The 18893-nt window shown below is 35.6% G+C and overlaps 2 protein-coding genes and 1 pseudogene across 2 annotated transcripts; all 3 read right to left on the bottom strand.

Moving 5' to 3' along the window:
* Window positions 1-1140: 1140 nt before the first annotated feature.
* On the bottom strand, window positions 1141-2462 carry LOC125361784 (olfactory receptor 4P4-like). Its single transcript, XM_048360386.1, has one exon. The coding sequence runs from the start codon at window positions 2291-2293 to the stop codon at window positions 1307-1309; it is 987 nt and encodes a 328-aa protein (XP_048216343.1). The 5' UTR covers window positions 2294-2462; the 3' UTR covers window positions 1141-1306.
* Window positions 2463-9804: 7342 nt separating this feature from the next.
* On the bottom strand, window positions 9805-11384 carry LOC125362507 (annotated as a pseudogene).
* Window positions 11385-17592: 6208 nt separating this feature from the next.
* On the bottom strand, window positions 17593-18519 carry LOC125362301 (olfactory receptor 4P4-like). Its single transcript, XM_048361084.1, has one exon. The coding sequence runs from the start codon at window positions 18517-18519 to the stop codon at window positions 17593-17595; it is 927 nt and encodes a 308-aa protein (XP_048217041.1).
* Between the last annotated feature and the right edge of the window lie 374 nt (window positions 18520-18893).

Raw genomic sequence — 18893 nt, 5'->3', positions numbered from 1 at the left:
ATCATCACTATACATGATAGCTCTTAAACTACACAAAGAAGAACATGGAAAAATTAATCATGTGTGTACTCAAGTTATGAGGTATTGTGCATTAGTGAAACCATAAAATAAGTCATAAATAAGAGAAATGACTTACAAATAAGACTTTCTTATTCTGTAAAATAAAGGAACAGATGACAATAGTGATTTCCTTTGGAATACATGATTAAAGGAGAAGACTGAGGTGGAATCCTTGTGCACTGGAACTACCTCTTAATTTGTTTACTGATCAGACAATGTGCTCAGTTTGTAAATATTCATGAGCTATATATTACTAATATGTGCAATATTGTATGATTTCACATATCCAGTATAATATTTTAAAACTTGAAATTAATATTGCAGTGAGCTTTTCTATGGTTAAGGTTATGAAAATACATATTTATTTTAATTTTTCAATTCAACATATAATCTTTTACTTTTAAGAAACTAATTATTTTGTATAGCATGAGCATACACTTCCTAACTGCATAAGAAAGAAGAGAGAATGAATAAGTATCATGTTTGGAGCAAGTGTGGTGGCACAGGCCTATAATTCCAGCTACTTAGAAAGTAGTAATAAGAGGAAATTGGAAGGGAATACCAAAATCGAGAGACACAGGGTAAAAAAAGACAAACAACTACAAACGCAATACTTGCAAAACTATTTGGTGTAAAAGAACTGAACAACCCATGGGGGGGGAGGGAAAGGGGGAGGGGAGAGGGGGAATGAGGGAAGAGGTAACAAACAGTACAAGAAATGTATCCAATGCCTAATGTATGAAACTGTAACCTCTCTGTAATTCAGTTTGATATATATATATATATATATATATATATATATATATATATATACAGAGAGAGAGAGAGAGAGAGAGAGAGGATTACAGTTTGAGACTAGCCTGTGCCAAAAGTTAGTATGACCTTTCCCTAAAAACAAGCTGCTGAGTATGTTAGCACTCATCTGTGGTCTCACTCAGGACATAAGTAGTTAGATCTTGGCTTGATATTTGCCATGCAAGAACACCTGTCTGAAAATTCAACTGAAATCAAAAGGATGGGAGTGTGACTCATAAAGTGGGATATGTCTTAGTGCATAGCCCTGAGTTGCATTCCCAGGAAAGGGAAAGTTGTCAGTGTAGAAGCATAAAGAAAGAGATGACATGTGTTGTCTTGTTGCTCCTCAAACTCTCCAAAGAATGAGGACACGAAGATGAGGAAAAGGGATCTTTCTCAGAGTTGTGATCTCATACAACCAGAGTCTGAGTAGCAGAAATGATTGGCGAATTTATTTTCCAGTCAAGAGCCCTTGAGGACACCAAACTTTCCTCATGGCGTTCTTCATCTCCACGTTCCTTAGTGTGTAGATCAGAGGGTTGAACATGGGAGCGATGATGGTGTAGAAAAGAGCGAACACTTTGTCCTCCGGGAAGGTTACGTTGGGTCTAATGTAAATGAATAAAGCTGGTGCGAAAAACAGGACTACCACAGTTATGTGAGAACTGCAAGTGGAGAGTGCCTTGTGGCGGCTCTCCGCAGAGTAGGCCCTGATGGTGTACAATATACAGAAATAAGACAGCATCAACACCACGAACGTCACCAAAGCAATCAAGCCTGAATTAGCGATGACTAAGATACCTATCACGTGTGTGTGCGCACAGGCTAATTTCAGCAAAGGGTACATGTCGCAGAAGTAGTGATCTATCTCATTGGGGCCGCAGAATGGCAGGAAGATGGTGAGGAGAAACTGGCTGGCTGAGTGTGCAAGTCCTCCAGTACAACAGATGAGGATGATTGCGTGACACCTCTGCCTGCTCATGAGGACCGGGTAGTGCAGGGGTTTACAGATGGCCACATAGCGGTCATAGGCCATCGCTGTGAGAATGAAGATCTCAATGCCTCCGAATAAGTGGGTGGAAAAGAGCTGCACCATGCAGTTGTTGTAGGATATAGTCTTCCTTTCCGCCAGTAGATCAGTCATTAGCTTTGGTGTCACGGTGGAGGTGTAGCAGAGGTCTGACAGGGAGAGGCAATTGAGGAAGAAGTACATGGGTTGGTCCATTAGCTGAGTGCAGGTGATGGAAATCATGATGAGCACATTTCCCACCCAAATAGCTAGGTAGCAGAATAGAAATAATACAAAACAGAAGACTTCAATGTTCTTGTTTTGAGAAAGTCCCAGGAGAAGAAAGAAGGTGACATTATTCCTGTTGCCCATGGTCCAGCCTTGTGAAAATGTTTTGCATTCACCTGGGAAGACATCATTCATGAGCATGTATTTTCCAGTGTTGAGTGAGAATTATGACAGCTACATATGTATATGTGGGAGGGGAGGAGCTGTCAGTCCTGACCCTTGAACTCAAGACCTAGGCACTGCAGTGCCCTGAGTTTTTGTGCTCAAAACTAGCACCCTACTGCTTGAAGTACAGCTCCTTTCTACCTTTTTAGTTATAAATTGGAGATGCAAGTCTCATGGACTTTCTTTTTTTTTTTTTTTAATTTTTTTTTTTAATTAATTTATTTTTTTTTGGCCAGTCCTGGGCCTTGGACTCCGGGCCTGAGCACTGTCCCTGGCTTCTTCCCGCTCAAGGCTAGCACTCCGCCACTTGAGCCACAGCGCCGCTTCTGGCCATTTTCTGTTATGTGGTGCTGGGGAATCGAACCTAGGGCCTCATGTATCCGAGGCAGGCACTCTTGCCACTAGGCTATATCCCCAGCCCATGGACTTTCTTGCTGGTGTGTGGTTTCTAACCATGATCCTCAGATCTCAGTCTTTTATGTAGCTAGGATTACAGGCATGAGCCACCAGCACCAGGCAATAACATTATTTTTGGGAACTAACTAGATTTTATTGATTTTATTGAAGTATATCACCAATAAAAATTTCATGAATAAAAACATGAGTTTCAATTCATTCAGGAAATATATGTCAGATGGTATTTCTTATGCCTTTGTGCAAACAATACCATTGAACTTTAATTTTGATGAATACCTATTTACAATATAATACAGCTTCAAATACAATAGTTTCTTGCAAAGAGTTCTGGTATTTTCCAGGACTCAAAAATTATCAAAACAGCTCTTTTTTTTCACTATGTAAAAGCATACTAATTTTCATGAGATTTCATTAGCGGTATATGAACTACCAAAATTTCACTTTTGAATTAGGAAACATCAAATAATAAGCACACCTACATTTTAAAATGGAAGCATCTCTCTTAAGAAGATGATTCAAACATTTTAAAATAGGTTTTTCATGGAATTTTGTTTCTTGCACGGTTGTCTTAGTGATCTAGTGAAAATTACATTGCTGACGTTGAGAAACAAAAAGTAACTTGTCTTATGAGCACATCAATCTACACAAGATGTTTTAAGGAAAAATCCATTAAACCTTAGAAGAAACTTTCTCATACTGTGTAATAAAGAATGTTATTCAAAATTTTTATCCTTGGAGCAGACAATGTATTTGGCAAGTCAAATTCCTTTGAGTCTATGATGAAAGAGTGGGCAGTTTTTCTATATTTTTCTCATAAATTTATTTTGCCCAAACCCATGAAATCTAGAGACTGGTAAATTCATAGGGAAAAAATGTGATTTTCAGGAAAACAGACTGGAATGTAGGCTGATGCTATTTCATCACACAGTACTATTTGTTTATCTTATTAGCAGATAAGTTAGAGGCAAATTTACCTTTATTTATTCAAATAAACTAGAAGAATATTCCTTATTTTCAATATGTAAGCTTGTAAAACTAAGAGAACAATGGAATAGGACATTTCTGTCTAAATTCCAGAGAAATTGCTATAGATATTATTTGAGTAGTGTAGAAGCAAATCAGTAAAGTTGATTTTGAGCTAATACAGTCACATATGAATATGTTCAAATATTTGGAGTTTAATATTTCTCAAATAACCTATCATTTTTCTTCTTTTTACCAGTAGGAAGCTTAAATTTCAACTCCAGAAAAAAATGTAAGTGATATGACTCTAATAATAATTCAGTGAATATTGTATCAAATCAACTCCGAACACATAAACTAAAACCATTATAGGAGGTGCTGACCAGATCTGATGCTGAGCCATTAGAACCACAGATGCTGCTGGAAATCAGACCCAGAATTAATAGAACTAAACAGTGGATGAATGACAATGCCATTTTGCTAATATTAATGCACCAGAAGAAAAATTAACAAAAGTACTTGAGATTTGTCCAAGGGAGAGGAGGAACTTAAAGAGTAATAAACTTGTGTGGTGCAGACCAGATCTTAAAAACATAGTTTCCTGACCCCCAAACTTAAATTCATGACCATTGCCCTATGTCCCATAAAGTTTATTTGCATGATCCTGACAATAAAAAAAGACTAAAAAAAAAAACTAAAGCTGGTATGAACTGAAAATTAATATCTTCCAATTTTGAAATTTGTCTACATCTCTGAATCTGTCAGTCAAACCCAGAAATGCTTTTGAATTTCAAAATTGCCTTATTTTAGCCATGCAAATTTTAAATGTTTATCTGAGAAAAACTAAGACAATAGATTAGAATCGTTTCCTGTATAAAAATCAAATCAGTTCAAGACTGTAATAGATAAAGCAGCTCTAGAAAGTATGAGCCAACCTACACTGTTCACAAATTTCTGTGGAGATCAATGAATGCTTCAGTCTTTTAAGCTTGAATGTGGATAGTACATTCTCAGTTATTGGTCATAGAAGCAAGTGAAACAGTGACAGGGAAGAGATTAACATTGTGACTTTAATTTACGAGCCCTCAAATTTCTTCTGCAATAGAGAATTATTGAAATTTTCTCTGACAATTGTTCTCAAGTAATAGCCTTTAGAAAATGCAGACAGGAATTCAATTTATATCCTACAATATTAAGAAAAGGGAAGGAAGGGATGGCTAGAGTAGGGTTGGGTGAGAATATTGAAAGAGGTGACACTGATTAAGATATATTGTATTCATAAGCTGCTTTGTTAAAAGGCAATTTCATGGTACAGTTACTTAAGATATCAACAAAAAATTTAAAAGAGAATTCAAATTGTGTTTTTCTTAGTCATTGACAACCTCCCAGAGTTTGCAATAGTATGTATCTTTTTCCAATATATTAGGCAGTAGTATTGTAACTTTGATCTTATTTTCCTAGATAATATCATCTGGCCCTCAATAAATATTCAGCTCTTCTTTAACTTATTCTAAAGACATCTTATTTTATAGAACTTTCAGTAGTGTCTGTCTAAAACTTGCTTTTTGTTAATATTTTGTGAATGTAAGTAAAATATTTTCAGCCATAAGCACATCTTTTTTATTATTATTATTAAATTTTATTGGCAAGGTGATGTACAGAGGGGGTACAGTATCATATTTGTTATACCTACCCTCATTTTTCTTTCCCTTCCCTAGTTCAGATAAGCATATATACAATATCCAGCGTACGAAAATCATACACAGTAACCACATGGAGTATGCAACAGGAAATTCACCTAGTACGTAAAATCATCCTGTTTCCCCTGTTGCAGTTCATTTTTGCATAAGCACATCTTAACAAGGGTATTGTATGAGAAAATAAGTCATTTGCTCACGTAAATTTCACATAATTTTGAAGGATTTCTTTCATAATCTTTTCTTTATTGAGATCATAGCCATACATTAACTATGTAAGTTGTTTTTTTTTTCCTTTCAGCTGCTGACTTTACTTGTTCTTCAGCACAGTGAGTGACACTGAAAGCTTTTTATCTTTCCCAAATTTTAAAATAAACAGATATAAAATTCATATTATTTTAGCAACACTTATCACCTGTCCTATCACGAAATATTTGCAAGTAGGTATGGGGCACATTAAGGCAGGGACAAAGAGTGAACAACTGCAGCATTGGTACTCACTAAACACCATGTTGAAAATAAACTATAAAACTTGTAGTTTTGGACAGGGAGGAAAAACTGGGAGACAGCAAGGAAAGGGGTCACATTGTTCAACAGAAATGTACTCTTTATCTGTTTAGGTATAACTAAAAAGCCCCTGTACATCACCTCTTTATAATAAAATTAAAAAAATGTATGAAGAAAAAAGAATGAAATGATGTGATCTCACAGAACTACAGAAAAGAAATTTGAGGCAGGAATAGTTTGTTTTCAAAACTAGCTACACCAAGATCTGTACAGAATCAAATTAATCCCGAGCATTTTCAGGCTCAATTGCTAAGTAAAATTTTAGATACATAATATACCCTAAAAATCAATTTTCATTTCCTCCCAAGGCATTACAAATTTCCTAAAAGTAATGCATGCACAACCATATAATCAACACACCTCTCAGCATCACAGATATCTCTGCTGAAGCCTGTTTCTCAAATACCATTCATTGCAGACATTTTTATGATTGATATAAGATGCTTACGCAATTTTGAGTTTCTCTTTCCCATCTGTCGTGTTCTTCAGAGAAAGTGATAGTTTGGGTTCTGTACAAAGAAATGAGCACCACCAAATCCCACTTAGTGTTTTTATTATGTCCTCCAGGGAAGAAGTATGTGTTTGTGCTTTATTTATTTATTTATTTATTTATTTATTTTTGTAGTATTGAAAAGCAATCTAGGCTAAGAAAGTGCGTGAACACCAAGCTACAGTACACCCGCTGCCTCATGGGTACTATTTAAAGTATTTCTACTCATCAAGAATTTTCGAGGAAATTACAAATGATTAGATTTTTATTTCTGGTAATTTTATGCTTACAAAATGACTGTTCAAATGTTTGTCAACAGAGCAGTTGGAGATTCTGTAACTTTTTCACAGTTTTATGCTGTGTGCATCTGGACTTACAGCTACCATTTATTTCTATGTTACTCCATGAATTCCACTCATAAATATAAAATATTTTAGTAAACAGAAAGCATCAAACTTGAGTGAAGTAACTAGATTTGGGTGAGGAACCTTGTTATGGAATATTCTTTACTTAGCATCCCACAAAATTTACTACTACTATGAAACATTTGATACAAACTTCTATTGCTATGTAAAAAACTCCTAGAATTAAGGATCAGCCTGCAGGTACCTTGGTAGAATAAGACCTAACTATTTTGAGAGCATTATAAGGACCATGGGGTAGTACTCCTCACTCCCGGCCCTAGAGAATGATTAGTTAGACGTACACCCCAAAAGTATAAGCAAGCAACAAATAGACCAATAGGCAAATGGGATACACCAAATGAAATTGTTCTGCATTGAAATGGAAAAAATTTCATCACATTTCACCGTCTTTTTCTCCATCTTCCATGCTTTATATTTCTCCTTTCACTTTCACTTTCTCTTTTCTCTGTAGCTAAAGTCAAACTCTTATTCCTAGTATTTTTGTTCTCCTAGCTTCCTAATGGAAAAACATAAAAACAACAAGACTGACTGTGAAAGTATCATTAGCAATCATTTCTTACTGGTTATAAAAGTCAAGTTATAGTTAAAACCGATAAATCTAATAGAGATCTGCCACCCATTAAAGTGGGATTGGGCAGGGGGTGGGAGGAGTGAAGTAGCAGCATATCAAACTTATCAATGTGGCCCACTATCAATCCTATGAAAATATAGAGATTAACCCAAAGGGAGGACTTCAAATCACCAAGGCCTAGCACACAGAGTTTCTTCAAGTCAATAAATCCTAATTCAGAAGAAGAGAAATAGAAAACAATAAAAAAGTCACCCAAACAACATCAACATGACAACAAAGAATCATAATAACGTCAAACTAAAAGAAACTCTAGACACTCAAAAATAGGGTAACATTCAATGAACTTAGAATATTTATAAGCAGCTTTATGAAACCAGACAACACAAACAAGGGAAACCAATGAGACAATAGACAAAGGAAGTGAATTCCAAGAAAATACAAATAAACATCTAAATGAACTCAAAGATAATTCAACCAATCATCTAAGAGAGTTTGAAGATACATATAAACAATTAAGTGAAGTAAAACAGCAAGTGTAATACATGAAATTGATGCATATAAGGAGAAATTGTGAGGGGAGGAAATGAAAGTGAAATTCTGGATATAAAAAATGGACAAGGAAAACACAGTTTAAGGACTTCCAAGTAGATTAGTCATATTAGAAGAAAGTACTGAAAAATAGTTTATAAATATGATAAACAAAAAAGCAAATGAGAATAACAAAAAACCCAAATCAGGAGATGGAAAAAAATAATTATTAGGGAAGATACCAATGAAGTGGAGAATAAAAAAATCATATAAGGAGTGAAAAAATATGTTGGTTCTTTAAGCAAATTAAAAAAGTGTTAAACCTATTAGCCAATCTAACCAATGGGGGAGTCATCCAAGTAAATAAACTTAGGGAGGGAAAAGGACCTTGTTACTGTGTTAAAGAAAAAAAAAAAAAACAGATCTCCAACAAAGTTGGAGATCTTTGCTATTTGTCTCTCTGACAAGTATCTAATTATCATAATATAAAAGACTTTGAAAATTTAACCTAGAATATGTCTAGTATATTCTTAGCAGAGGATCACAATATCTCAGTAACTATGTGCATATGACCATATAAAATGATGCTTATCATAATGAACTCAAGGAAATGGAAACAAGTGGGTGTTTTTGCTTCGTATACTGTTGTTTCTTTTCCCTTTGGTTTATTCCCTATTATCATTATTTTTTATGTATGTACCCTTTGTCTTGTATACACATTTATCTGATTTGAAGAAGGGAAGAAGTGAAGAGGAATCACAGAAATGATGAAACAAAGGACAAAGGGCAAATCAATGCAACAGTGACACTCATTTGACACTATGTTGGAAAAGAACTTTACAACTTGTTGGGGGACTTCAGGGGGGAAGTAGGAGAAAATGAGGGAGGGGTGACACTGTTCAAAAAGAAATATGCTCATTGCCTTACTATGTAACTGTAACCCCACTGTACAATAAAATTTAAAATATAGAGAGACTCAAAAGAAGACCTAATTAGAGAAGGAGAAGAGTAGGTAACTAAAGGGATCAGACACATATTTAACAGAATTCCAGCAGAGAACTTACTGAATGTCCATGAGAAGATTATCTCTGATTAACTAACCCCCCCCCCCCCAAAAAAAAGCCAGAATGAAGCTGTGGATCAAATGGTAGAGTGCCAAATGAAGCTGTGGATCAAATGGTAGAGTGCCAAACTTGAGTGACATAGCTCAGGGATAGTAGCTAGTCCCTGAGTTTAAGCCCTGCCTCCCCCACAACCACACACACACACACACACACACACACACACACACACACACACACATACATGTACAAACAAACACACACACAGAGAAAATACATGAAAAATAATAAAGAAGTGTAACAACTCAATTATGCCTGATTTCACAGGTGTTGTCAAAAGAAGCTCAGGTACTAAATATGAACTGTCAATATAGAGGGAAAATCTATCAATGTGTTTTTCAGACTGTTATTACCTCAAAGACTCCTGTCATCATATACCAAACTTTCTTACACTGTGGGAAATTCTGAGACCAGCAGATGAGCCTGGCAGTTTGGAAATATTTCTTATTAACAAGTGGCAAAATTAAGTTGTATTCAGTGTGTCTCTTTCTTTTTGGTCAGTCATGGGGCTTGAACTCTATGCCTAGGCACTGTATGTGAGCGCTTCAGCTCTAGGCTAGTACTCTACCACTTGAGCCACAGTGCCACTTCCTTAAGTTGTATTTCAAAGGAAATAAAATTTAATGCAGTATTTTGAATGGGGATTGATATGGTTGAATCTTCTCCATTTGTATTCCTTTTGGTTGTTCTGAATTTACCCCCTATCTTTTATACCCTAAGCATTCTTTTCACTTTTCCGCTATGACCAAAGGCAGAAGGATGTGTTTTACAGGGACCTTTCTTGAAATCTTCAAATCTTCCCATTTCAATCTTGGCTAGAAGAACCATTTAACTTATAGATTACAATCTAAATTACAGTAGGTTATTGTATTGTAGGGTGTTTTTTGGTACCTACAACATAGGAGGTCATTTCACCCAACCTCAACAGAAAACTTATGATGTTAACACGAACATTTAAGTTAAAGCATAACTCAGAGCATAATGGCTGTTTCCCAATTAATTTAATTCAGAATTGCGGGAAGCCGGCAGCGGCGCCATTACAGGATGGCGCCTGCTTCCTGGCAGCCCTAACAATAAACAATTTCCTAGACGGCAATGCTTAGTGGACTTTCGCGCCCAAACCCCGCGCACGCGCAAGCGAGCTCTAGTCCCAGCCAATCCCGAAGCGGTTGCTAGTAACAACCAGCCACAGACCAATCAGGGAGCGACCCTTGCTCCCCCAAGCGTATATAAGCAGGCGTTTTTTGGCCCGCGGCGCCCCTCGCTCCAACCCCCCTTCAACCGAGCAGCTCTTCAATAAAGTGCGATTGAGAAGGATCCTTGTGTGGTGGTCGTCTTTCTTGCTGGACGAGGTAGCCGCCCGCCGCACAGAATGTGACATTTGACACCATATCTTCTTCATGGCCATTTTCATCTCCATGTTTCTCAGAGTATAGATGAGAGGATTTAGCATGGGAGTTATCATAGTGTAGAACACCGAGATTTGTTTATCCTCATTTGCACTTTCTGCAGGTAAGCTATAAGTATAAATGCAAGGCACAAAAAATAGAACTACAACCATTATGTGAGAGCTACAGGTGGACAGAGCTTTGTGATGCCCTGCAGAGGATCTTGTCCGGAGATGACATAAAATGAGTATGTATGAAGTTAATAGTACAATAAAAATTACAACTAATACTGTCCCTGAATTAACAATAGCTAAGATACTAACCACATGGATATCTTTGCAAACAAGTTTCAAAAGAGGCTTGATATCACACATGTAATGGTTTATCACATTAGGCCCACAGAATGGTAAATTCAGTACCATGAGCAGCAACGCAATAGAATGCCAGAAACCAAGAGCCCAGGCCATGGCGATCAACATGTTACACGTCTTCCGGTTCATGATGACCATGTAATGGTCAATGTGGCTTAACGATGGCCACGTAACGGTCAAAGGCCATGGACACCAAGATGAATATTTCCACACCTGCCAGCCAGTGCCCAGTGAAGAGTTGGGTCATGCAGCTGTTGTAGGAAATGCCTCGTCTGGTTGCAGCTAAGTCCCTGATTAGCCGGGGAGCCACAGTGGATATATAGCAGAGGTCCATGAGGGAAAGGTGGCAGAGGAAGTAGTACATTGGTTGTTCCAGGAGATGGCTGCAGGTGATTGTGAGTACAATGACAAAATTTCCCATTATGACAGCCAGGTAGCAGAGCAGGAACAAGAACAAAAACACTAATTCCGTTTGCTTATTTCCAAAAAGACCCGTGAAAACAAATTCAGTAACATTCTGGTTTTCCATGAAGTCAAGAGTCAAGCTGAGCCTGCTATTCACCATAGAACCCAATTCATCTTAAATTATACAGACTATAATACATTTTGATTGGTGTGTGTGTGTGTGTGTGTGTGTGTTTTACTGGGATTCAAACTCAGATTAGCATACTGCTAATTTAATGCTTTACAATTTGAGGCACATCTACACGTCTACTTTTGCTGAATATTGTGGACATAGAGTCTAGAAAACGTTTATGCCAGGGTTGGCCTTCAGTAGTGATTCTCCAGATATTGAACTCCTGTGTGGCTAGGATTACAGTTATGGCTCACTGGCATCTGGTTCAGATTAAAATGCATCTTTGGGACAAATGCAGCAAATGACACAACCTGTGTCGGCCCAGGCAGAAGGGGAAAACTGGGAGAAAGCACGGGAATATGTAACTCTGCTCAAAAAAGAAACGTTCTCATTACCTGTCATGCAACTGTAATCCCTCTGTACATCACCTATGCAATATAGGAACAACAACAAAAATATAAACTAAAAGCCTTCATACTAATTACACAATTCTATATTGTATGGTTTTTCAACTTTTAGACTTAGAATAAAAGAAAAAGACATAAAAATATTTTTGTTTTGTAAATATTTATAACTTAGAAAAACTCCTTAGAGCAGATTTATAAAAGGATTTGTGTTCTAACCTTATTCCATTAAAAGGCATCATTTTACTTCTATTAGTATTTAAGCAAAGCAAAATTTTTGCCAAAAAATTTTACAAAAATTTGATTTGTAAAACATGGTTTGACTCTCATGAAAACCAAATAGGTATGGTTCTATTTGTAATGTTTGAAAAACCTAGTGAAGAGGAGGTAGGAGAAAATTACATGAAATAATTGAGATTTTATATACCAAGAATTCATTAGTTGTTTCCATAATCTAAGTCATATTGTCTATGATCAAGTAAAATTCCAATTGTTCCACAGCACTCTAACAAATAGGTATTATATTACACTAAATGATCTTTCATTATTAGCAATGAAATATTCAAAAAAGTCTATTTTCCCTGAAAATTTAGCATGTAATTTATTTGTAAAATCCCAGTAGTGCCCCCCTAAAATTCCATATACTGGTAGAATTTATTTTTGATAAGTGGCAATTGCTCTTAATGATACCAGAATAGTTCACATTGAGTGATAAAAATTTTTCAGTATTTCTTCATGACATCTTTGGTCAATTACGAGATTTTGACAGGCTGGCAATCAGGATATTGAGGCATCTAATCTTGGGCATCTAAATAGAGGAACAAATTGCCTTTAATTCTGTAAAATGTTTTCAACTTATTTCCACAAACTCTATTAGAGTTAAGAACTGATATATTAGAAACTTTTAAGAAAGCTATTTATTTCCTAGTGACACTGCGCAGGATGTACAATATTTTAGACATTTTATACTGTGTGTCTGGAAGCAGATGGCCATTGAAACCATGACCTGTCACCAATATTTAAATATCTGCCTTAACAGATCCATGCTTCATACAAAAGACTGTTGATTAAATATATTTGTGTTTTCTCAGTGGATTCTATGAGAGAACAATGTGATGTCTTAGACAGATCTCGGAATAAGAAATCAGGAGGAGGAGGAGGAAGAAGAGAAGGAGGAGGAACCTAGGTATAGATTGTGACTCTATTTTTGGAGATGAACATTTTGCTCTTTTTGAGATTTTTCTAATGGCAAGTAGAAACAACTCTGCTCATCTGCTTCCCTTATTTATTCTAAAATAAAAATGAGTTTGTGTGAATTAAAAAGACTAGCAAGTTTACAAAACAGTCCTAACTTATGAAAATCCATTAGAAAAGAGAAAATTATTATAAATACAAAACATTATCTTCACATCTGCAAGATTTCAGCTGCAATAGAGTTTGTGTTCTGCCCCAAGCAGGGTGGAAGAACTCATATTAACCAGCCACTAAGGGATTTAATATAATTATTTTGTCCTTGGTTGAAGTTATGAGGACAATTTCATGAGTTAATAACAAAAAATGAATCATTGGATAATTTCTCATTAAGATTACAGAGTAAATCTTTAGGAATACTAGAGCATCTTTTTTTTTTTTTTTTTTTTTTTTTTTTTTGCCAGTTCTGGGCCTTGGACTCAGGGCCTGAGCACTGTCCCTGGCTTCTTCCCCCTCAAGGCTAGTACTCTGCCACCTGAGCCACAGCGCCCCTTCTGGCCGTTTTCCATATATGTGGTGCTGGGGAATCGAACCCATAGCTTCATGTGTAGGAGGCAAGCACTCTTGCCACTAGGCCATATTCCCAGCCCAGCATCTTTTTTTATAACATGAGGATAATTCCTATGATTGCTTCAAAATATTTTTACCTGATATTGGTGTCTCTTAAATGTCAGTGTCTCTTAAAATGTGCATGAGCAGTTGTCATACAATGTTGGGATTTTGTCGAGGAAAACAAAAGACATCATGGCCAAAGCTGATTCAAAGCAATTAGTCTCATGCAGCCTAGGGATTCGTCTCAAAACCTCAAGCTTCCAGCTTAAACCTTACCATTGTGTAATACACTGAAATCTCTCTCTCTCTCTTTTTTCTTTTCCTCCTTCCATTTTACCTCTCTATTCCTCTCATTATCCCCCACACATCCCATCTAATTATATACATAATTACACATGGTTTATGAAAGAAAATCTTTAATCCTGACAATATGTTTCTTTTATGCATCTTATCTGTTATTTCTACTCTTCCAGAAAGATCTAAATGAAGTATTATTTCCCTAAATATTTCAATTAGTGTTAGAGTAGAAGAAAGGAAAGAAAATATTGAGAATTACAAATATGGGGAAATAAGTATAGGATTAAATTTTTTGAGAGTACCTTAATTGTGTAAAGCTCCATCAAGAATTTTATGCTCTGATATTTCTGAAGAGTTTTGATGTCTATGGCTTTGAACATTGTGAATGGAAGAGTGCATGCTTAATTATTATTGCATTTAAATAAAATGTCTATGTACCAAAAATTTGCAATGATATAGTTTCCACAATATGTCAGTCTTACCTTCACCGTAACCCAACAGCTTTTTATGATTTTATTATTGCCTCTGGTTTCCAGAAGTATTATAGGTAAAGAGTTCACAAGTATTTAGAGGTAGATCTACACCTAAATCAGCTTTGTAGTTCTCAGTGCTCATAAATCCTCACTATGATTCCTTGCATTTGAGCCAATACAGTAAAAAAAAAAAAAATTCACTGTCAATTTTATTTGACTTTACCATTCCATTTTCCTTATCTCTTTTCTTGAAAGTAACCACCAGCAAAAAGACATATATAGTTCAGAAGAATTAAACATATACCATCAGATAGGTTGTTCAAGACTGATTTTACCCCAATATATAGAAAATAATCTATACTGCTACTCCTAATTCTTCTGATTTCAGACTTTTAGAATGTCAGGATGGCCCTTCATGTTCAACCTTTTTGCTTTTCTGAGTTGAAAACATGAAAGAGATGCGGAAGAATCCTGTCCCTCCCATGAATTTTCAGACTGAAAGCAGCTTCTAGTGATAACGTTGCTGAGAACACTGAATTAAAAACTAAGGGAATCCCAGGGGACAACTCTTAGGAGCATTGTTTTGAGTCAAATGTACATGGAATAGCAATTATGAAAGTGAACTTAATAATAGTAATATAGCAGTACAGATGATTTTGAAGCTGTTATTTATTTCTTTGGGATATTACAATGTTTGTATTAAGCATTATTTCTCTGGGATATTACAGTGTTTGAGATAAACAATGTTTTTAATGTTATAGCCTTCATGAAGTATTATGAACTATTTTCTCTCTCCTCTCCCAAAAAAAGTTCCTTAAAGACAGAGTTTACTGATGATTTTATAATAAATATTTAATAAGCCTTGAATCATGCATCATCTAATAGCAATGATTTGCCCAGAAAGAATGAGAATCACTATTATATTTACCAACGTCCTCCAAACTAGTTCCATTTTCATACAGGATTGCAAATATTCTTTAATATTTAAGTATGAACACACTGGAAATTTAGCAGCTATGAACACTACTTTATGTTAATATGCATGAGCTAGCATTAGAGTAATGTCTAGCAATTGGAAAATAGCACTATACCTAATTAGTTTTTATATTAATTTTTCTGTTTATGTTTGGCTTTGTTTTGTCCCAGCCTCCTCCTTGAGTAGAGAAGAAAAAGATACCAGTAAAACCTAAAAAGTAGAGAGTATATAAATCATAGTCCTGACTTCGTAATAGCCTATTCTCAAAAGTTTGTAGAAGGCCCTTCTACAGCTTTTCCTTGGTATATTTGTTAATATGGCACAAACTACATGCTTACAATTTATTTTGATCCTATTCCCCCATCGTCTTGCTTTGCCTTCCTTTCCTTATTCCCCAGGTCCTTCCAACACAAAATATTTCCAAATTGCAGTTGTTATCTTCTTGTCTGTTTGTTGTTTGCTTGTGTTTATGTATCTAGTAGCTCAACATTAGAGAAAATATGTGGTACTTGTCTTTTTTCATTTGACTCATTTTTGATAAGGCACATGAGAAAATATATAATAATTTTCTTTTTATTATCATTGATTAGTAGTTGTACAGTTACCCTTCAACAAAGATGTTTATGAATATAAGACATCCTGATTAATGTCTCCCCTTTAATATACTCCCACATTCCAATCCAAACTTTTTTTCTCATTTTTTCATCTTGGAGGATACACATTGAATTCTCCCCACTTCTTTCCTTCATTCACCTACCTCTTTCCCTTCTCCCATGCATTCCAAGTACTATCCTTTTTTGTGTGTTTATATCCTTGAGCTTTGACTTTGACTTTTTAAGGGATTATATTATGAATTTTCCCTTGAATCTACCATTTTACAATTTATATATATATATATTTCTTAATTGGTATATTTTAATTAAGTAATCTCATCCATATTTCTGCAAGTGACATATTTCCTTTTTCTTTATGTCTGAATAATCCTCCATAGTGCATACGTACCACATTTTTTCTATTCACTCATTTGTTTATAGACACTTAATCTGATTCTATAACTCAGTTCTTGTGAGTTATAACCCTGTCATCATTGTGTACACGTATGTTAATTGTATGCAAACTTAAGTCAAGTTTGTTATATCCTCAGGAAACCTACATATCGAGATTGTATTTCAGTACTGATTTTAGTATTTAGATGAACCTCCATACTAGTTTCCAATGTTGTTGTGCTAATTACGTTTCTGTCAACACAGGATGAGATTTCATTTTTTTTTTGTTGTTCTTTGTTTCTTGAAAGTTTCCATTCACACAATGGGGGTGGAGGGTGGAATCTCAATTTTGTTTTGATTTACATTTCTTTTATAACTAAAAGTACTGAGCATTTATTTCTTTCTGTGCTTAGTGAATATTAGTTCTTTTGGCAACTGTTCAATTAATTTCCATATATTATACAACTTATACTTTTGCTTAATAATTTTGAAGTGTATATATTTCATATATTAATCCCTTGTCAGAAGACTATGTTACAACTAAATTCTCACATTCCCTTTGCGATCCTTTCAATCTGATAATTATTTACTTGATTATGCAGAAGTTTTTTAGCCTGGTATAATATGATTTTTAAATTCCTATTTGTATATACTGAGCATTTGGTTTCCTCTTGAATCGTGTCAATATGTTATCAATATTTCTATTATCCCAATTATTATCTTTATTACCAAAATTTCTTCCATTGTATTGAGTTCTAAAATCAGCACATTAGGTGTGGACCAATTTTGGACATGACATATGAGAAGAATAGATTGTATTTGAATGGGAAGAGCTTAATTATAATTTTTGGTGAGAAGATGGAGCCTTCTTAATGTGTGCCTGGTTTATAATATGTTTTGGTACTAGAGATAAAAATCAATGCTTACAAATACTAACCATGATTCCCACCACTGAGCTATAACACCAAGCAGAAGGATGTGCTTTAGAGGAAAATATAAGGATCCAAATCCACTTGGTCACACTGGACTACTTGAAGCATCTCACAGAGATTCTGATATGAATTCAAATAGGATTTATTAACTCATATAAATAACAAAAGTCCATTTAATCCAAGTTCTAGAAGTGCCCACAAAAAGTGTGTGCACTGTATTTGTGACAACAGAAATGATACCTATCATGGGGACACATACTGAAAGGGTTATAAATAAATCATTCCTTACTTACTTTAATCTTGAATGTGACATTCGCCACCAGACCTTCCCCATAGCAATTTTCATCTCCTTGTTTCTCAGAGTATAGATGAGAGGATTTAGCATGGGGGCAATCACAGTGTACAAAACAGAGATTTCCTTATCCTTATTTTTACCACCTGCAGGGAAGCTGTAGGTGAAAATACAGGGCACAAAGAATAGAACCACAACCATTATGTGAGAGCTACAAGTGGAGAGAGCTTTGCGACGCCCTGATGAGGATCTCATCCTGAGGTTATAAAGAATGACTACATATGATGCAAAGAGCACAATGAAAATTACAATTACCACTGTCCCGGAATTAGCAATTACTAAGATGCTAACCACATGGATATCTTTGCAAACAAGCTTCAAAAGGGGCTTGATATCACACACATAATGATTTATCCGATTAGGACCACAGAAAGGTAAATTGAGGACCATAAGCAGCAACGCAATAGAATGGCAGAAGCCAAGTGCCCAGCCCACGGCTATCAGCATGTTACACCGCCTCCGGTTCACAATGACCATGTAGTGGAGTGGTTTGATGATGGCCACATAACGGTCAAAAGCCATGGACACTAAAATGAACATTTCCACAGCTGCCAGCCAGTGGACAATAAAAAGCTGGGCCATACAGTTGTTATAAGAAATACTTCTTGTTGTTGCAGCTAAATCCCTGATAAGCCGGGGAACGACAGTGGATGTATAGCAGAGGTCCATGAGAGAAAGGTGGCAGAGAAAGTAGTACATTGGTTGTTCTATGAGATGGCTGCAGGTGATTGTGAGTAAGATGATGAGGTTCCCCATGATAACTGCCAGGTAACAAAGCAGGAACAAGAAAAAGAAGATGAATTCTGTTTGCTTGCTCCCGAAATGTCCCGTGAAAACAAATTCGGTGACGTTCTGTTGTTCCATGAAGCAAGGTGAGTATAATACACAGCAGAAATTTAGTTCCTCTGAAATTACATACTTATACATTTGGGGGAAATAACGCAGTCATATACAGTTGATGACAGGGCTTCTTACTGAAGCACTTTTCTATTCAAAGTATCAAATGATATTTGATCAAAGCCTCCACTTTATGACTGAAAACTTTTATGTATATTTTCATGTATTTAACTTGTAGGAAAAAACACCCTACTAGGTAATATTCTTATATTCATCTTACATGTGAATAAACAAAGAATTAAGAGCAAATTTATTGCATCAAAATGTGAAGATGTTATGTACTAGAACTAAGAACTCAAATGTAATGTCTCGTTCCATGCTCTCAACAGGTGTTCAGCATT

This window comes from Perognathus longimembris, chromosome 13, assembly GCF_023159225.1.
Source record: "Perognathus longimembris pacificus isolate PPM17 chromosome 13, ASM2315922v1, whole genome shotgun sequence".
Lineage (NCBI taxonomy): Eukaryota > Metazoa > Chordata > Mammalia > Rodentia > Heteromyidae > Perognathus > Perognathus longimembris.
This window is presented reverse-complemented; position numbering and strand designations above follow the sequence as displayed.